Consider the following 22,700-nt stretch of genomic DNA (forward strand, 5'->3'; position numbering starts at 1 on the left):
TCTCACTATGGAACTTCATCATGTCCAGGTAGGAAGCATAGTTATGTCAGTGCATGCAATCTTAAGTGCAGTCTAGTGTTCACTACTACATGACAAGTAGAGATGATTTCAATTTGTTAAAATTACTGTATTAGGCAGGACACTATTTTTATATAATGAAACATTTTCTTCTTACTATTTTATTATTAAACATTTTTTTATCTAAATGGAAAACACATTTTATAAAACTTGGCCATGAGCAACAACCACTATTTACATTACTGGCATTGCCCAGGCATGTGTTTATTCCAGTCTCCTATTATTCCATCCCCCCCTCCCCCCCCCCCCTACCACCTGCTCCTTCCCCCCTCTATTTCCTGCTGCCTCCTATCTCTACCTACCCCCTTCTCTTTCTACGTTATCATCCCCACCCCAATAGGAGGTTGCCGTTTCTTACCACCACATTATTTCTTTCCAGATAGCAGGTAATGTGTGTACCAAATTTGGTTGAAATTGGTCCAAGGGTTTTGGAGGAGCTTTTTACCCATGGTTTTGTCCTCACTCACAAAAACCACATACATTTAATGTCTTTCACAGGTATTTCACCTGTATCTCTAGCAAATTTCACCCTGCCCCTGACCCCCCCCCCCCCACCCACACACACACACACACACACACACACACACACACACACACACACACACACACACACACACACACACACACACAGCTCAATTCTTATGACTTCTTATCTCCTGACCTGTGTGTCGCACAACGATATTATTTTGCAGGTACAATCCAATGGTGTATGTGGATACTGTCTGTGAAATGTGTGGCAAATAGAGTTAGTAGTAAAGACAATAAATGAAGAGGTCATGCGTGATGCAGTAGTTTTACTGTATGAACAGCAAAAATGTAGGAGATTTTTATTTTTACTTTTTTTCCCCTCCCCTTGTCATTTTATGCTGGCTGTCAAAGAGAGTTAGTTCAAAGGTTTGAAGCTGCAACTTGTGCATCTGTAAGATCTCACTGAAAGAACTTTCAGAAAATTGTACAAAGTTCAGTTCTATGCAAAGTTGATGGAGAAACTGAAATCTAACATTCAGTCTTTCATACATTCATGCTTTAGGACCATGCTACCAATTGGTTACACCACATATTCAGAAATAGAGGGCCTACAGAAACTACTTTAGGCAAATGATACACCATGCTCCAATGGAAATACTATTAGACTTGACTTGAATATGTAGTGAATTAAGCCCATTTCCTTGCTCATGTTTATCACAAATCTCTCAAAACAAGAATAAAGCAATGCATCCTCTAAACAACAGGCATCCATAATGCCATTCTGTTACAGAATGCCATAGCTTATCCCAGGCTGTAACATGCTTTAAGGAAAAAGCATGTGTGCAGAAACCACCACTCATATGAAATGCAGCTCTTTCTTTACACATGATGTGTTACAAATAATAATTGCAGGTGAAAATGTAGATTTCATCTTCTCAAATTTCTGAAAAGTGATTGACATCACATCACATTTGTAACTGATAAGCAAGAAGAGAATATATGGGTATCTTTTCACATCTGTTATTGTTTGAAAAATATGTCATATTCGACTGTGAGAGTTTACCAGTAATGACAACAGTATCTTCTCAAGAAAGTGCATAAGTAGGGCTACCATTATCAATAAATGTAAATAATGTATCATTTACTGTGGAAGAAGCGGCTTTCTGGCTATTGTTGGATCAAAATTAAAATGATGTGATTTTGAAAATTAGCAAATTTGTGCTATTAACAAGACCTGGGCTTCAGCAATTATCAAGTTTCTTTGATTGCTTCAGCTTCATTGTTGAACATTATAATACCAGAATCAACATCACTAGTTCTTTAAATTCTTTTTATTGTATATTATATATTGATTAAAGTACTACACTACTGGCCATTAAAATTGCTACGACACGAAGATGATGTGCTACAGACACGAAATTTAACCGACAGGAAGAAGATACTGTGATATGCAAATGATTAGCTTTTCAGGGCATTCACACAAGGTTGGCACCGGTGGCGACACATACAATGTGCTGACGTGAGGAAAGTTTCCAACCGATTTCTCATACACAAACAGCAGTTGACCAGCGTTGCCTGGTGAAACGTCGTTGTGATGCCTTGTGTAAGGAGGAGAAATACATACCATCACGTTTCCGACTTTGATAAAGGTCGGATTGTAGCCTATCATGATTGTGGGTTATCCTATCACAACACTACTGCTCGCATTGGTCGAGATCCAATGACTGTTAGCAGAATATGGAATCTGTGGGTTCAGGAGGGTAATACGGAATGCCAAGTTGGATCCTAAAGGCCTCTTATCACTAGCAGTCAAGATGACAGGCATCTTATCTGCATGGCTGTAACGGATCGTGCAGCCACGTATCGATACCCGAGTCAACAGATGGGGACGTTTACAAACCAACAAGCATCTGCAAGAACAGTTAGATGACGTTTGCAGCAGCATGGACTATCAGCTCAGAGACCATGGCTGCAGTTACCCTTGATGTTGCATCACAGACAGGAGTGCCTGCGATGGTGTACTCATCAAAGAACCTGGGTGCACAAATGGCAAGACGTCATTGTTTTGGATGAATCAAGATTTTGTTTACAGCATCATGATGGTCGCATCCGTATTTGGCGACATCACAGAACGCACATTGGAAGCATGTATTCGTCATCGCCATGCTGGCGTATCACCCGGCATGATGGTATGGAGAAATGCGTACCATCATGTTTCCGACTTTGATAAAGGTCGGATTGTAGCCTATCGCGATTGTGGGTTATCCTATCACAACACTACTGCTCGCATTGGTCGAGATCCAATGACAGGCTCTAGGCACCAAATGGCACATTGGTTACATGTCTCTGTCACCTCTTGTTCGCATTGATGGCACTTCGAACAGTGGACGTTACATTTCAGATGTGTTACGAACCGTGGCTCTACCCTTCATTCGATTCCTGCGAAACCCTACATTTCAGCAGGATAATGCACGACTGCATGTTGCAGGTCCTGTATGGGCCTTTCTGGATACAGCAATATTCAAGTGTTGCCCTGGCCAGCACATTCTCCAGATCTCTCACCAACTGAAAAGGTCTTGTCAATGGTGGCCGTGCAACTGGCTCGTCACAATATGCCAGTCACTACTTTTGATGAACTGTGGTATCGTGTTGAAGCAGCATGGGCAGCTGTACCTGTACACGCCATCCAAGCTCTGACTCAATGTCCAGGTGTATCAAGGCCGTTATTACGGCCAGAGGTGGTTGTTCTGGGTACTGATTTCTCAGGCTCTAGGCACCCAAATTGCTTGTAAATGTAATCACGTGTCAGTTCTAGTATAATATATTTGTCCATTGAATATCCATTTATCATCTGCATTTCTTCTTGGTGTAGCAATTTTAACGGCCAGTAGTATACTTCCATTTCTGAATGAGGGTACAAATGTCTGGTGTGAACAGTGACTACGCTAACACATATTTCAATTTTTTAAATTGTTGACTTGAGCATCCATCAAATACAGTACTGTGAGGTCCTTCCTCTTCTCCATACAGCATTTGTAATGCCATGCAGCATCTGTGACATAGGGATGTCTACTGTGTAACTATCTGTCTACGCTGTCCAAGGAGTACCTCAAACAACTGACCTATAAATAAGGTCTTTCAGGATTATTTTGGTCCCATTTAATTATTACTATTACTATGACTATACAAAACTATTTGTTTACACACTTGCTCATTTACAGACTATGACAGCACAGAAAATTTCACAGCTCTAACATTTATGATAAAATATCTGAATTTAATTCAACTGCATTCTATGCCCTCATAAGTGTTGGCAAACTGTCCACTGGCAATGATTTCATTTAAAGAAAGAAAAGTAGCTACGGGAAAGGGACCACAATGAGTTATAGAACAATTTTAACAGTATTTTATTATTAGCAGTGCTCTTTAAATACAGATGTACTTCAGCTAATGCCTTTAAACAACAGAAATAGCGAATCACAAGATTAGTGGCAAAGCTTTGGAGCATGTACACATTCCTAGACCTAACATTAAAAGCAATATGACATGGAATGAGTGCATGAAACTCCTTGTGGTAAAGAAGGGGAGGATTCCGAGAAAATATAGCACATAAGCACATTCCAGAAAATATGTTAATGAAGCCTATTCCACAATACTGCTCCAATATTTAGGATAATTATCAAGTGCACCTGTCAGAAGATGTTGAAGGAGTTCAGAGGCTTGCTGATTGGATCATGGAAGGCTGGTATAAAAAATGGAAGTTCAAGTGCCAAAGGAAGAAAAGTAATGTTTACACAAAATTATGTTTTGTAAATCTGCAGAACTGTGATTCCAGGAAACATTTGAAACAATTATGCTGAAGAAGATAGAGCACAAAGCTTGAAAGGGGAAGGAAATCGACAAAGCTTGAAAGGGGAAGGAAATCGACAAAGCTTGAAAGGGGAAGGAAATCGACAAAGCTTGAAAGGGGAAGGAAATCGACAAAGCTTGAAAGGGGAAGGAAATCGACAAAGCTTGAAAGGGGAAGGAAATCGACAAAGCTTGAAAGGGGAAGGAAATCGACAAAGCTTGAAAGGGGAAGGAAATCGACAAAGCTTGAAAGGGGAAGGAAATCGACAAAGCTTGAAAGGGGAAGGAAATCGACAAAGCTTGAAAGGGGAAGGAAATCGACAAAGCTTGAAAGGGGAAGGAAATCGACAAAGCTTGAAAGGGGAAGGAAATCGACAAAGCTTGAAAGGGGAAGGAAATCGACAAAGCTTGAAAGGGGAAGGAAATCGACAAAGCTTGAAAGGGGAAGGAAATCGACAAAGCTTGAAAGGGGAAGGAAATCGACAAAGCTTGAAAGGGGAAGGAAATCGACAAAGCTTGAAAGGGGAAGGAAATCGACAAAGCTTGAAAGGGGAAGGAAATCGACAAAGCTTGAAAGGGGAAGGAAATCGACAAAGCTTGAAAGGGGAAGGAAATCGACAAAGCTTGAGAGGGGAAGGAAATCGACAAAGCTTGAAAGGGGAAGGAAATCGACAAAGCTTGAAAGGGGAAGGAAATCGACAAAGCTTGAAAGGGGAAGGAAATCGACAAAGCTTTTTCAAAGGAACAGTCCCAGGTTTTACTGGAGTGATATAGGAAAATCATGGGAAACCTTTTCTTATTTGGCCACATAGGCATTTGAACCATCATCCTCCAATAGAGACCAGTACCTGTGCAACCTCACTAAGGAAAATTCTGCTGCCCCCAGATAAGGCTAGTGAGAATTAGACATGAGAGCCTGTCTCATATTAATGTAAAGAGAGAGCATGATTTCATCACTCAATTTGCAAATGAAATAGGACAAGGAAAGACTACAAAGCAAGCAAAACATATTATCTACCATGTACTGTGCAATGGTTTGCATAATTAATGTGTATAAAGGCAGTCAAATGAAAACAAGACAGATGGAAAAAGTAAGTTAACAGTTCATTATTTGAAAAGTAATTGCAATAAGTGTTAAAATAATTATTCCTCCGAGACAAGACACTCATTGCCACCATGGAAAAATGTGCAATTGCCTATGGAACCATGATTGGGCCCGTCTACATGCTGTGATGGTTGTTTCAGTACTGCTGCAGACACTTCCTCCCTTCACTCCCGATCTCTCCCCATGCAATTTCTACATTTTTTGAACCCTGAAGAAAGATATTCGTGGCCGTAGAATTGCTTTTGGTGAAGAAGTGCATGTCTTGATAGAATCACAGTTCTGTAGGCAATTGTAAACACTTTTCTATGAAGGCACTGACCACCTTGTCTCACAGTGGGATAAATGTATAAACAGTTATGGCAATTAATTTTGAACTAATGAAAAGTACTTACTTTTTTCACGTATTTTATTTTCATTAGACTGCTGTTACAGGATTGGGTTGAAAATATACAGAAGCTGTAAAATAACAATTAAAGAAGCATTTATATTTCAATGGAGACACTATCTTCAGGCAATGGCTGGCAGTTCTTACCAGTGTTGCACTATTTCATTCACATTAAAAACCCACAACACAGGAAGTAATTTGAGTCATGGTGTGTATTCAACAGTACGGTGTAGTGATTTTCTTCTTGTGATATCACTGTGGGATCTTAATCCAGTTTAAGAGTCTTTAAATTTCTGTTTTTAATCAAAAAAATAATTTAAAGTCTTCCCTGTTCAAAAACAGTACTGCTTAAATGAAACTTCCTGGCAAATTAAAACTGGCAGAAGTAAAGCTGTGAGGACGGGGCGTGAGTCGTGCTTGGGTAGCTCAGTTGGTAGAGCACTTGCCCGCGAAAGGCAAAGGTCCCGAGTTTGAGTCTCGGTCCGGCACACAGTTTTAATCTGCCAGGAAGTTTCATATCAGTGCACACTCCATTGCAGAGTGAAAATCTCATTCTATGATCATGTGACATTGTTGCAGGTTATTTGCTTGGTGCTCATGCTGCTTCATGTCAATCACGCTGAAAAAACATCTCTCTGGGCATCTGAAGATCTAAGCCAACCGGAGGCTGCAAGTGTATTTCGGCATAACCTCAACAAGATACTACAGAGAGTGTGTGCTACTGTGGATCATATGCATACCTTCTGTTACGTTGTGGCTATAATGGATTCAACAGACATAAAGAAGTATGGCCATTTTTCAATAATTAGTAATGTTTACATTTTTAATGATACATTATTAACACTTCAAACATACTTTACCAAGAAAATTTCATATGATCAAACTAATGTATGAACTGTAAATATATACATAATACAATTTTTTCCAGGTGCTTGCAAACTACACGTGAAGTATGTAATCAGATCATGCACTCCACCTACTGGGAATGATATCGTCAAGTGTATTCATTACAGAATTCTAAATGCGTTACTATGTATAATATTACTGAATAAAAATATTAATATATTAATAAATGTACTACATTCTGTTTAGCTTATCTAAGTCAGACAACAGCTATTAACATTTTTATTGTTGTTACTATTTCAACTTATTTACAAAGAAAAGCCTGTTGATTGTTTTTAGTAACTTAATGGTTACATAATGAAGTCTTCATTTCATACAGAAATGTTCTAAACAGAACATATATAATCTAAGAAGAAAACTTAACAACCCTATGGGAGGTGCATGATGACAGATGGGTACAAATTGGAAAACTCTCTTGACATTTTTCATTGTTTATTTCTAGACTTCATTACATAACTTATACAAACACCTAACAGCAGGTAAGGATGATTTCAAACATGTGAGGTCAACATTCATTATCACTACTAGATAATTTTCTATAGAAATGCATATATTAATATATGGTGCGACATTTTGATTGCATAGGAAATTATTTCATAAATTAAGGGACACAGACTGCTCAAAAGTCACAGCTGACACTGGAAGAACATTAGCAGCTGTAAGCAATGTTACATGACATAATATGAAACCAGAATTAAAGCAGTTCTATTAACGAACTGAAGCAAAAAATCCTGCAACGATTCTTTTTTGTTTTCATTTCATGAACCTCTGGTTTTAATTTTATTTATAGTTTATAAATACATCACAAAAATACAAAAAATCCATTTTTCATTAATTTTACAAAAAAAGAAGCTACACGATTGTGTGAGCAAGAATTTATTTACATAATATATGCTGTACAGTTCTCAAGTACAAAGGAGCATGATTGACAGATTAATTGAGTATTTATCTCATCCAAATATAATTACACACTTATGTGCCTACTAGAATATAATCATAAATAATTAACTTAAGTCATAGGTTAAAAATAGGCAAGAAATCATTAGTAATATGTAGGACATTATCATCATAATATTTGTATGTGTGAAACATTTTATTTGCACTACAAAAGACAAATATACATTATGTTTTTTGCAATCGGTTTTGGTTCTACTACATAGTGAAGTTAATCTACAAATTGACGGAGAAGTTAGATCATCAATGCCTGGGAAATGGTCATAAACACCTAATGCCATGACATAAGGAATAGGGTCAGGAGGTTTGCAATATTTAGATATATTACATGCCTCAGCCTCAGTTTCATCCTCTACTTTGATATTACACATTGTTAGGAATGCATCAAGAGATACTTTCACTAACTAGGATTCTGGCACAGCAAGAAACATTTCAGATTCATTTCTGCTTTGAAGACAACTCTACTCATCATTCCTTTCTTTTATATCACTTACTGGCAGTTGTAACAGACGATCAACATTAGCATTGTCGCCTTCAAACAAATCACTGACTTCTGATCTTTTGTTCAAAATATTCAGGTGGCAAGTGAGATTGTGGTAGGTGAAAAACTAGGAGGAAAAGTCTGAATTTTCATGGATACAGATCTTTAAGTAAGCATAATGCTTGCATCATTTGGCAACAATATGACCATAAAGTTGCCCTGTTGTCTTATTAGTGGTGTGGAAACAGAAATAGTAATGCCTGCAGGAAGATCTCCATTAAGCTAAAGATTGACAACAGTTATTACAAATGTGATATGGAAGTCACAAGGAAATGCAGTTTTGACTGATATCATCCTTGAGAATGACTTTCTATGCTGTTATCAAAGTGTGATTGACTATAGGTCACATATGGTTTGATTTGGTATGGCAATTCTTCATCTAGGTGGTGACCACACATCACACAGGTGTGAAAATTAACAAGAAAGGCCTGCTTCTTTAGTTCTGACTGATCTGTGTACTACAGTGTTAAAAGTTGATGCTCCTGCAACTCTTAGTAGTGGTACTGGAAAGGTTCTCTTACTGACTGTCTAAATCCAAGAGCCTAAAGAAACAGTCTTTTTGGTTGACACTCACCCAGAATGATATCCTTGACGGAATACAGGTTCAAGTAAAGAGAAGTTTATGCACAATAAAACAGTAGAGGTGAAAGTGTACAATCCAGCATTCATAGATAATTTTTGGATATGGGATGCAGTGGTAGTTCATGGCAGTATACTGGCCAGTATACAAGAAATATCCAAAGATTATATACCTTTTGCCAAAGAGAGAAAGATTAAAAGAAGAAGCCAAGCAGGGAAACACACACAATCATGCCATCTCTTAAAAAGTAGTTGCATAGAAAGTTATTACACCTACATGAGCTGGAAGAAATTTGTTGTGTCCAATCCTGGAAGAGTATGCATGGTGTTTAGAAGAATACCAGTACACGGCCACTACTTACCCATTTACTATGAAATTCTTACTGGAAAAGCCAGACATATTGCACAGAAGCCATTTAGTATTCCTTTTCATCAACAGTATTTTGCAGAGGAAACTATTCAGCAACTACTTGAGGCAGAAATCATCCAGCCATACACCAGTCTATGGTTGCCACCTATTATGGCTGTATTGAAGAAACCAATTAATGATGAGAAGGCTTATTGCTTAAGTGTAGACAGGAGGGCAGCAAACACAAGTACTACTCTTGACACTTGCCCCTTACCATACATTGACAAAACATTAGACACAGGTTGTAATATTGGAAGTTTTTCACTACTGTAGATATGCATTCAGGTTAGCACCAGATTCCAATAGTCATTCAAGACTGTCCGAAGACAGGCTTCTACCAGTTCTTAGAGATGTCTTTTGGGCTGATCCCAGAGACTTGATGATCCATTATTATAGAGATTAAAGCCCACCACCTGTTTGGTCTATTCAGATGACAGTGTTCTCTTGAACCATTGAAGAGTACATTGAGCAATTGAGAAATGTATCAATGAGGTTGCCAAACACCCATTTAAGTTTGAAGCTGGGAAAATGCTCCTTTGAAGAGTTACAAGTTCAGGACGTAGAACACATTATTAGCTATGCCAGAGTAAAGTCAGATCCATGGTTGACAGAAGCCATAAACAATTTCCCTGCCCCTACTAATGTAAAGGGATTACAGAGTTTCATTGGGCTGATAAATTATCATCAAGATTCGTTAGGACTGTGTTACCATTACTAAACCTTTAACCAGATTGTTGCTGATAGGAGTAACTTTTGAATGGACTGCAGAATGTGGAACTGCTTGGCAAAAAATTTAGAGGGGTATTGAGAAGTTCACCTTTATTGGTATATCCTGACTCTGGAAAGCCATTTATGCTTTCCTGTCACACTTCTCATTTTACCATAGATGTTATCCTAAGCCAGTACCACAACGGTGAAGGGAAAACTATTTGTTATGCTTCTTGTCAGCTCAACAAGTCTGAAATTAACAGTAGAACCTGGGAAAAAACAGTTGTTATTCCTGATGTTTGGTGTTAAATATTAAATGTTAATTATGTGGCAGGAAATTTATCATGGTAACTGGCCACACTGCCCTCCTATGGCTCTTGAATCTAAAAGACCCCAGCAGCTGTTTGACACATTGGTCTTAAACCAGTGAAGTACTCACATTAAATAAAATAAAAAAAAATTAAATGAGAATGCAGATGGCCTCTGTACAAAGGCCTGAGTGATACAAGAGGACAAAGTGCTCATAACAGAATTGAAAGACACTCAGAGAAAGGATTCTGATTGTAAGCAATGTGTTGTGTTGCCAGATTTTGTGCCTGAAGATGGTATATTTGTGTGACTGAACCACTCTTCGAAACTGGCTAGTACTACCAAAGTCATTTCAATCTTTTATCATTGTGCAACACTGTGATAGCATCCAATCTTGCTGTAGTGCCAAAAGGACTACCAATGCTAACTGCTATTGGTGGCAAGGTCAGCTTCATGATGTAAAAAAGTATATAAGCATGTGTGCATGGCAAGCACAGAGGTCACATCAGGCACTACTTTGAATTCAGTTACAGACCTTGCCAGAGGCCTCTAGGCTCTTTGAAATACTGGCCTCCGATACAATGGGTTCTTTCCTCTCTGAAAGAGTGAAAAATAAGTACAGTATTTCCATTATTGATCATTTTTATTGCTACTTAGTGCTAGCACCAATTGTCGGTATAACAGCAGAGACCACAGCTAAAGCATTTGTGAATCACATGGTGCTACCTTTCAATGTCCTACACCAAATTAGCTGAACAAGAAACAAATTTTATGTCCTTGTTATTTGTACAAATATGTAAACTCCTCAGAATTAAAAAATGGAGCGCCATCCCCTTCAACCGTCAGGCTAATGGCTGTATTAAACATTTACCATCTCCTGAATGTTATCCTACTATGTGAGCAAAGCACATTCTGATTAGGAATATATCTGCCCAATGTCCAGCTTGTTTACAACAGCAGACTTGGGTCCATGGAGCACACACGGTATTTGGTGGTTTATGGCTGCCTGATGAGCTCCACTCAGATATTTTTAAACTGCCACTGGATACCGATTGAAAAGAATTAAGAAATTTGACATGGCATCTTAAAATGATTTGGAGAAGAGTTCAACATAAAAAATATCAATGCAACTTCATGACAGGTACAGGGGTAGGAGGACAGCAGCGATGCATCCATATTGACAAGGATAACAAGGTGTTGCTATGGAACCTAAAAATTAAGAAAGGGAAAATTAAGAAATTCTTTCCAACCTACAAAGGTGCCTACCATATCACATGACTTATGGGACAGGTCAACACTGAATTGCAGTTGGTTCAGTAATTTTTGATTTTCATAGGTTGAAGCCCCATCATGGGTAGGTTGCACCAACCCCATCTACTGTAACAGCACAGCCACTGTGAGATGTAACATCCCCTGCCCAGAGTATGCAGAAGAAAAGGACTTTGAACCGCAACAAAAATCTCGATCATGGTTGTGGTTGCAGACATCCGTATGCCCTGCAGTCAGGAGAGTAGGTCCACTCTACTGGTTTGTTTAATTGATTCTGCAGGAACTTTCAAATTGTGAGATGTGACTAGCAATATGAATGTTCTTGCTGGTCACAGCAGTGCTTCCTTTCAGTTTGCTGTTGTGGTCTCCTCTACTATATTGTTATCTTTCATTCTGTTGTGTTAACAGAGAACTCAAATTGAGGGATATAACTTCTTCAACTTCCCAATCTGATTCCACCAAGGATCAGTATGGTGATTTGTTGATCGTTTCTCTACAGTTGTGTAAGGTGTTACTGAATGTTGTGCTGAGCTGCCACTGCTATGCTATCTGTATCAGTCTCTTTACCTTCTCATTCTCTAAGATGGGCAACAGTTTCTTCACCAAGTATCTTACTGTGCCTGCCACCATGTGATGCTCGCCTGTCATACATCAATTATTTTGCCCTTATGTTATATTTTTATTTTCAATTATTGTGTGTATTTCACTGTGTTTGCCAGAGTTGCAAGAATAGTGATCAATCTTCTGTCTGCCTGATTATGTGGGTGCATGTTCTGGGAAATATTTTCCACTGTCCCTGACCAAGGTTCTCATTACTCCTTATTATTTGCCCAGTAGTCATAACAGTCACATCAAGATGACAGAAAAATCTCAATATGAAATATTACAAGTTGCAAACTAGTTTAAGACATAAAAACATTTAAAGTAACACATGGGTTTATTTCCTGGACACATTTACTGGTGGTAAGGAAAATGGCAGAATCATTACAAGCCTAATTATAGTTACACACACAACACTAGGAGAGAAGTGTTGATCTGTTTCAACATTATTTACTCCTTTTTACACTTGGCGAACCTCTGTCCTGCTGCCAGTGGAAGAAAACCGAAAGACTAGCAGTAGTTGTAGTAGCTCATGTTAATTCCTTTATGATACATCCCATGGGACAACTGTCTATTTCTTAATGAATACTATCAAGGGACACACACATATTCCTCTGCAATACTTAATTTGTGATCCATTGAGGACTCAGAATATGTCCTTTCAACTGATCCCTTCTTCTAGTCAGGTTGTGCAACAAATTTCTTGTCTCCCCAATTCTATTCAGTACCTCCTCATCAGTTATGTGATATACCCATCTAATCTTTTGTATTCGTCTGTTGCACCACATTTCAAAAGCTCCTATTCTCTTATTGTCTAAACTGTTCATCGTCCATGTTTCACTTCCGTACATGGCTACACTCCATACAAATACTTTCAGGAAAGACTTCCTAACACCTAAATCTCTATTTGCTGCAACAAATTCCTCATAGTCATAAATGCTTTTCTTGCAGTTGCTAGTCTACATTTTATATCCTCTCTACTTTGTCCACCATCTTATTGTGCAGCCCAAATATCAAAACCCATCAACTACTTTCTGTCTTATTTCCTACTCTAGTGCTCAGTTTCACCAGATGTAATTTGACTTCATTCCATTATACTTTTTTTTTTTAATTTGTTGATGTTCATCATCTATCTTCCTTTCAAGATTGTGTTCATTCTGTTAAACTGCTCCTCCAAGTCCTTTCTTGTCAATGACAGAATTTCAGTGTCATTGGAAAACCTCAAAGTTTCTATTTCGTCTCCCTAAACTTTAATTCCTGCTCCATATTTCTCTTTGGTTTCCTTTACTGCTTACTCAGTCTGCAGACAGAATAACATCATCAGGTATAGGCTACAATCCTCTCACTCCATTTAAAACCATTGCTTCACTTTCATGCCCTCGTCTCATAACTGCTGTTTGGTTTCTGTAAAGTTGTAAATAGTCTTTTGATCCCTGTATTTTACTGTTGCTAACTTCACAATTTCAAAGAGAGTACTCCAGTTAACATTATAAAAAGCTTGCTCTAGGTCTACAAATGCTATGAACATAGGTTTGCCTTTCCTTAGTATTGCTGTCCACGTTCCTCAATTTCTCCAAAATTGAGACTGATCTTCTCCGAGGTCGGCTTCTGTCAGTTTTTTCATGGTTCTTCTGTAAAGAATTCATGTTAGTGTTTTGCAACCATGACTTATTAAACTTATAGTTTGGAGATTTTGACATGTCATCAACTACTTTCTTTGAATTTGAATTATTACATTCTTCTTGAAGTCCGTGTCTTTCACCTGTCTCATATCAATCAAGCCAAGAGAAAGAGTTTTGTCACAGCTGGTTCTCCCAAGACTATCCGTAGTTCTGACAAAGTCATCTGCTCCTGGGACATTGTTGTGATATATGTCTTTCAGTGCTCTGGTAAATTTTTATTGCAGTATCATATCTCTCATCTGACCTCCATCTGTGTCCTCTTCCATTTCTGCTATGAAGCATTCAAGATCTTCCACTTCCATAGACCCTCTATGTACTCAATCCACCTTTCAGCTTTCCCTTTGTTGCTTGAGGCTGGTTTTCCACGTGAGCTCTTAATAATATAATAGAGCCGAATGAGCCTTTGACCAAGATAGCATGCCTCACACACCTGATCTGCAGGACAACTCAATTGTAAATTTGGAGCTTACAAAAATAAACAGACAATTTTGTGAAATATACAAGTTTTATCAAATGTAACGGTCTTTGAGCTTCGCAACTCAAGAGATCTGTACACGAAACATGGTAAACACTATAATAGCACTGGGAAGTCATCCATCGGAAAAACACTGACAAAACTAATACAGAAAGACGACCACACTGCATGAAATACCATTGCTATACAGCCAGCTTCGATCAAGGAAATACGAAAACACCGTAACACCTCCATAACAAGAAAGTCAGTCACAGCCACAGCACAGGATCATCACTTTAACAGGAAGAGACAGTGCCAGAATCATCTTCAGAAACACAGCACGAAAATGTGAGTATCCAACAGAAGAAACAGTGGCCAGCGCACTAATCAGTAGGATAACTGTATCACCTCATCACCAAAAGGATTTTTTAGACCAAGGCAACAGAAACGTGAAGACTACAAGGTAAGCAGTGCTCAGTGCTTCTCAGTCTTCCACCAAAATATGCAATGCATAAGAAACAAAGTGCAACAATTAGAAGTGGAACTGCAGTCCACTGACAGCTCACTTGTTTGCATAACAGAACATTAGTTTAATGGTTCAGAATTAACAAATGTAGCACTAAATTCATACAGTCTAACCTGTCATTACAGCAGAAACACTATGAAATGTGATGGATCATGCATATACATGAAGGAGGGGATTATGTAAAAATTAGAAATGATGTTACAGCATTACATATTTATCGTGCTCCCAGTGGTGACATCGACACATTCACTACAAAGTTAAACGAAGCATTAGATATGGTCTCCAGCCCCAAAAGCAAAATCATCATTTGTGGAGATCTAAACATCAACATAATTAACCCAAATATGTCGTGCAATAGTTTTCTGAACATTATGAACACCTATGGTATATCACCATCAATTAACACTGCCACTAGGATAACCAGACATTCAGCATCAAGTATTGACCATAGGCTAACAGACAGAGAAAGATAGGTGTGACATTGTAATAGATGACCTTGGCATCTCGGACCAGTCCAGTAAGTTATTAAAATTAGGCATAGAATTAGATAATAAAACTAAAATACACAAGTACGGTAGGATTTTCTCTCACTCAAAAAGAGCTCTATTTACCTCACTAATTAACAGTGCAACATGGGAGGAAGTGTACAGAGAAACTACTATAAATGGGAAGTTTCTGTCACTATTTAAATTCAGATTTGAAGAAGTGTTTCTTGAAGTTCTAGAACCACTAAATCATGCAAAAATAACAGCTGGGTAACCAATTGGATAAGGAAGTCCTCTGAAACCCTCAAGCACCTTAGCTCAATGAAAAACTACTGTAACAATTCAGCATTTCATAACTATTATCATACATACAGAAATATCTATAGAAATGTACTGTTAGTGGCTCAAGTGGACCAGAATGACAAATTTATAGAAAAAGCTAATAATAAAATCAAAGTGGCATGGAAAGACAACCATACAGGAAACTAATAGGAAAACATTAAAGCCAGTAAACATACGGTTTCAACACAATGATACCAAAATAAATGACCCCAAATACTAGCAAATTTTGCCAATTAGTATTTCAGCAACATAGCAACCAAACTACAACAGAAGTTCACCAAAACAAAGCATTTACAAATTCTGAACAAAATACCACACACAATAACACAACAACCAACCACAGCAGAAGTAGTATGCAATGTTGTGAGTAATCTAAAATTAAAAATTCTGCAGGCATAGATGAAGTACCTGTGTGCTTACTGAAGGACTGCGTAAACTTCATCAAAGACCATATAGTGCACATCATCAATGAATTCTCCTTCACAGGTTGCTTCCCAGACATACTAAAGCATGCAAAAATCCTACCTATATACAGGGTGGTCCATTGATCATGATCAGGCCAAAAATCTCACAAAATAAACATCAAACGAAGAAACTACAAAGAACGAAACTTGTCTAGCTTGAAGAGGGAAACCAGTTGGCACTATGCTTGGCCCGCTAGATGGCGCTGCTTTAGATCAAATGGATATCAACTGCATTTTTTAAAATAGGAACCCCCATTTTTTATTGCACATTTGTGTAGTACGTAAAGAAATATAAACGTTTTAGTTTGACCACTTTTTTGCTTTGTGATAGATGGCACTGTAGTTGTCACAAACATATGGCTCACAATGTTAGATGAACAATTGGTAAAAGGTAGGTTTTTAAATTAAAATGCAGAATGTAAGTACGTTTGAATGTTTTATGTCAGTTGTTCCAATGCGATACATGTACCTTTAGAAACTTATCATTTCTGAGAACACATGCTGTTACAGTGTGATTACCTGTAAATACCACATTAATGCAATAAATGCTCAAAATGATGTCCATCAACCTTAATGCATTTGGCAATACGTGTAACGACATTCCTGTTAACATCGAGTAATTCGCCTACAGTAATGTTCGCACATGCATTGACAATGCGCTGACACATGTTGTCAGGCATTGTTGGTGGACCATAATAGCAAATATCCTTCAACCTTCCCCACAGAAAGAAATCCGGGGACATCAGATCCGGTGAACGTGCGGGCCATGGTATGGTGCTTCGATGATCAATCCACTTATGAAATATGTTATTCAATACTGCTTCAACCGCACATGAGCTATGTGCCGGACATCCATCATGTTGGAAGTACATCGCCATTCTGTCATGCAGTGAAACATCTTGTAGTAACATTGGTAGAACATTACATGGGAAATCAATCTAGATTACACCATTTAGATTGAAATCGATGAAATGGGACCTAATTATTCTTCCTCTCACAATGCCACACCATACATTTAACAATCAAGGTCACTGATGTTCCACTTGTTGCAGCCATCACGGATTTTCCATTTCCCAACAGCACTTATTATGCTGGTTTTTGTTACCGCTGTTGGTGAATGACACTTCGTCCCTAAATAGCACGCATGCAAACAATCTCTTGTGCCTGGTGGCAGAACTGTACACGACATTCAAAGTCGTTGCCATGAAATTTCTGGTGCATAGAAAAATGGTATGGTTGCAATCGATGTTGATGTAGCATTCTCAACACCGATGTTTTTGAGATTCTCGATTCTTGCACAATTTGTCTGCTACTGATATGCGGATTAGCCACGACAGCAGCTAAAACCTACTTTGGCATCATCATTTGTTGTAGGTCATGGTTGACATTTCACATGTGGCTGAAAACTTTTTGTTTCCTTAAATAACTTAACTATCTGGCGAATGGTCCAGACACTTTGATGATGTCGTCCAGGATACCGAGCAGCATACATAGCTCATGTCCGTTAGGAATTTTGATCACAACGCCATACATCAACACTATATCAACCTTTTCTGCAATTGGTAAACGGTCCATTTTAACACGGGTAATGTATCATGAAGCAAATACCATCCGCACTGGCGGAATGTTGCGTGATACCACATACTTATACATTTGTGACTATTACAACATCATGTATCACAAACCAAAAAAGTGGTCCAACTAAAACATTCATATTTCTTTACGTACTACACGAATATGTAATAATAAATGGGGGCTCCTATTTAAAAATTAGGCAGTTGATATCCGTTTTACCTATGGCAGTGCCATCTAGCAGGCCAAACATAGTGGCATCTAGTGTCCCCCGTGAAGCTAGGCGAGTTTCATTCATTGTAGTTTTTTGATTTGATGTTTATTTCGCGAGATATTTGGCTCAGCCACTATCAATGGACCCCTGTATAAGAAACATGACGCAGAAATTATAGAAAATTACAGACCAATCTCGTTCCTGTCATCCTTTTCAAAAGTCATAGAGACCATAATGAAAAACAGACTCGTGGGGCACTTAATGAAGTTCAATATTCTGAGTAAAGAGCAATTTGGTTTCTGGGCTCACAAAACAACAAATTCAGCTGTAGCTCATTTCTCAAATGTTATACTCAACGCACTACACAAAGGAGACCACATAACAGAGATCTTCCCTGATTTGACCGAAGCGTTTGACACAGTAGACCACATAATTTTGCCAAGCAAACCAAATGCACTAGGAGTAACAAACAAGTGATTTCATTCATATCTACAAAACAGGGTCCAACAGGTGGAGATCACTCAAACCAACTTCAATCACAGCTTTTCAAACCTTTCAAACCCAGAATACGTCAATATAGAAGTCCCCCAAGAAAGTGTGCTGGGCCCAATCCTCTTTTTAATATACATCAATGATTTTCCATAAAGTGTCATACATGGTGAATCACTACTGTTTACTGACGTCAGTAACATCTTAAAGCTGTGTCGCCAAGTGTAATCAATGAAAAAGCTGAGGAAACTTGAGCATGTATGCCAGTGGATAGAGACTAATAAATTGACCCTAAATGTAAAAAAAAACCAATAGTATTAGTTTTCATTTAAAAAGAAAACTGAACAGTACCAAGCTAAAAGTTAATGACAAGCACATAGAATGTGTACCATCAACAATTTTTTTAGACATGCGTGTCGACACTCAACTAAATTGGACCAAGCACAATGCGGCACTTGGAAAGCGAATAGCTTCAACATGCTATGCACTTAGGATAATAAATTCAGTGCGTAGTAGCTCATGTACTAGAACTTCATATTTTGTCCACTCTAAAATTAGTTATGGCATATCCTTCTGCGGACCAACAGAGCAGAACAGACAAACAATATTTAAGTTGCAAAAAAGGGCCATATGAATCGTAACAAAAAGTAGCAATAGATCCCATTGCACAGAGTTATTCAAATTATTGGGAATATTGACAGTTCCGTGTGAATACATTTTGCAGACAGTAATATACATAAAAAAACAAATTGACAAGTTCCCGATACAGAGTTCCATACATGCACATGAAACCAGACACAGCCAACACTTACACCTCTATAGGAAAGCCAAATCAAAAACTCAAAATAGAGTGTTATATAATGGTATTATATTGTACAACAATCTTCCACAAGGGATCAAAGACATAAGTGAAATAGGTAACTTCAGAAAATCACTAAAAAAATACCTCTTGGAAAAGTGTTTTTATATTGTCAAGAATTACCTGGAATGATGTAAATATATAAAAATATGTAAAAATTATCAACTGTGTTAGTAAGTCCTTTAACAATGTTTCTTTATGTTGCAATATTCATGAATTCCGATTGTGATAATTATAAATCTGTGTACCTATTTTATACACTTATGTTGACAATATCCATACAATCCTGATTGTCTATGGATATATAAAATAAAATAGCTGCCCGACTCCACCACCCAGCACAGAGTTCTTTCACTCCAAACCTTTGCAGTGTACTTTATGTCTTTTGGTAGTTCATTACATAGATTAGATTAGATTATATTAATACTTGTTCCATAGATCATGAATACGACACTTCGTAATGATGTTGAACGTGTCAGGTTAATGAAAGATGTCTGTACAAGATATAACATTACACAAAATATTGCATGACACTAATGCTTAAGTTAGTTTTTTTCTCTCCCTTAATTTATATCTAAAAATTCAGCCATTGAGTAGAAGGAGTTGTCATCTAGAAATTCTTTTAATTTATTTTTAAATGTTGGTTGACTATCTGTCAGGCTTTTGATGCTGTTTGGCAGGTGACCAAAGACTTTTGTGGCAGCATAATTTACCCCCTTCTGTGCCAAAGTCAGATTTAACCCTGCATAGTGAAGATCATCCTTTCTCCTGGTGTTATAGCTACGCACACTGCTATTACTTTTGAACTGGGCTGGATTATTAACAACAAATTTCATAATTGAATATATATACTGTGAAGTTACTGTGAGGATCCCTAGATCCTTAAATAGATGTCTGCAAGATGACCGTGGGTGGGCTCCAGCAATTATTCTGATTACACATTTTTGAGCAATGAATACTTTTCTACTCGACGATGAATTACCCCAGAATATTATACCATACGAAAGCAGGGAATGAAAGTAGGCATAGTAAGCTAATTTACTGATATTAGACTGATTTCTTGTTAACAGTGTGATTTGGGTCTTAACCTTATTGTTCCTATACGGATACAACCAACAACTGATTTTGGTGATCATGTGTGGAGTTATTTGCTATTTGTTGCTCAACGTTTCTCTGTGTAAAATTGTAGATTCAAATATTAATAACCGTTTTTAAACAGCTCAATGCAGTGTGACTTTCTGTGACCACTGATCGTTCTGATAGCCTTTTTTCCTTCCATATTCTCAGCATATATGAGAATATTATGCCACAGCTGATAACAGAATGTATGTAAGCGAAGTATGTGGAGATTACAGTGCTTTATTTGTAAAAGAAAGAGGTTCTGGTACTATAACCATCTTCCATTGAACAAGGCTGTCAAAAATAAATGAATCTTTAAATTAGTTTCACAGTCTCACTTGCATATATTATAAAGGATAACTAGTTTTGATCATTTAATGATCATCTTCATATCTGAGTAGTACAAAATCATTATCAGTCAAAATATTTTAAATAAAATGATTCAGCCATAAGTTTCACATGGAAATAAAATCCACCAGTTTAGATTTGAACTTGTTGTGACAGCTTTTACTGGTGCACATCATATTTGGTACTATGATTTAGTATCCAATATCAAAATGAGTGACTAATTTTTTTCCTATTGGTAACGGAATCGGATATACATATAGTACGTTTGTTATCCATGAGTCTGTCAATGTTCAAACAAACATGTATCATTAACTTTCCCCTTTAGCGAACAGAATCCAATGTTACTGTACCTAGATAAAAATGAAATGCTGATGGGGCTACTATCTCTATTGAGGAAGGAGAGGAAAAGACTAGTGTGTGCAGCACAGGTTGCATTCAAGCGTCAGGGAAAGAAAGGAAATCTTTTACTTACCCATGTATTTCCTTTTTAAGGAATCATACGTGAAGAAACTCACACCAGCATATGGGATGACTCCCATTATTGTTGGCACATAACCACGATAAAATGTCCTTGGGCCTTCTTCAGTCCAAATCTTGACAAACACCTATTAAATAAATATTTAAATGATGTATGCTTTATGCTACAAAATGCAATTTAAATGATTTTCGCGCTGTACAACTTTCACTTTGTCACCCAATTTTTTTTACTGGTGACACACTGAATATTTGTAACAACTGAAGAGCTGTAAAAGAAATCAGATTACAGAACTATTTTTTTAAAATTTATAGTCCATTCTGTTGCTCTTACATAAATTGGAAAGTGATGGAGTCTCCTTAAGAGACCCCACATCATCATGTACTTCATTTAATGGCATTCTTAAAAATCAATGTCAGGATGCCACACGTTAATATACTACAATGGAAATGATTTCTCAGTCGGTACGAATGTTGTTAATTTTGTGGACAACTGCTATTTGTGATATCTGCTCTGCACTTGACACTTTCTAAGAAGGTTTAAGGCAATTATGATCTCTACCTATCAGGACTGCCTGTCATTCCTAAATTTTACAGCCGTGGAGTAGCCAAAGAGTAGCAATTTAAATACAACAGCCTTTATGTCATGAAGTTGTCACTCAAAGACAATAATGTTCGTGACAATCAGTCATCATCATTATTATTATTATGGTTTAGGATGTATGATGGACAATTCATTAGTAACTAAGCAATATTCAATGCAAAAATTACGGAGAAGATTTAAGAAGGTGTGCATTTGGTGTTCACGTGGTTGTGTGTGTGAATTTGTTTACTAAGACCCAACACTAGGAAGCTAGTGTAAATGCTGTTTTCTGTTGTGTATTAATGTGCTCCATACACTGATCTGCTATAGACGAGGGTTTGCCTTTCCCTTATTTTATGTATTTAATAAGATGAAGGTATCCTCAACCCAGAAGTTGATTCAAACAACACACTGCTTTACCAGACATGGACCGACTGGATGCAGTCCTCAATTGCTTTACTCTAACCTTAGAATTGACTGACTTAGCCACATACAGGGGCATATACAGTCAAAAGTGGACCCAGAACCACAGTATATCTTCATGTTTCTCCCACACATAAATCACTGTCAGAAGTAAAGAAGTGATAAGTGACAGAAGAAAATACTTGGAAATCATTTGGATTTATAATTTGACACTAAGTCAGAATTGCACGGACAACTGATCAAGGCTAAAAGATCCATTGAGCATATATTTAAATCCACTCAGCTAATGAGCTTGCTTGCTTAGAACATTGATAAGGTACAGAATTTTGCAAGGGCAAAGTTTAGAAAATTTTCTGAGAGCATTACATATGTTACGAATTATGAGCTTGGACCTTATATAAATGACCAAGCAATGATAAGTTAGGAGCAAGTAAGCACAAAAAAAGAGTTCACAGTATGTATGTTCCATTTGATTAAATGTGTAATTGTTGCTTTCCAATGCTCATTGT

The 22,700-nt window shown here is 37.6% G+C and overlaps 1 protein-coding gene across 3 annotated transcripts in view; it reads right to left on the reverse strand.

The window, feature by feature from the left end:
* Positions 1–22,700, reverse strand: part of LOC126267992 (mitochondrial coenzyme A transporter SLC25A42) — a 173,567-nt gene that overhangs the window by 17,721 nt on the left and 133,146 nt on the right. For all 3 annotated transcript variants that reach the window (XR_007549064.1, XR_007549063.1, XM_049973368.1), the window contains exon 6: positions 21,184–21,316. Coding sequence is in view for 1 of the 3 variants with exons in the window: in XM_049973368.1 (XP_049829325.1) it covers positions 21,184–21,316 (133 nt within the window). In the remaining 2 variants the exon portion in view is untranslated. The remainder of the gene's footprint in view (positions 1–21,183; positions 21,317–22,700) is intronic.

This window comes from Schistocerca gregaria, chromosome 1, assembly GCF_023897955.1.
Source record: "Schistocerca gregaria isolate iqSchGreg1 chromosome 1, iqSchGreg1.2, whole genome shotgun sequence".
Taxonomy (NCBI): domain Eukaryota; kingdom Metazoa; phylum Arthropoda; class Insecta; order Orthoptera; family Acrididae; genus Schistocerca; species Schistocerca gregaria.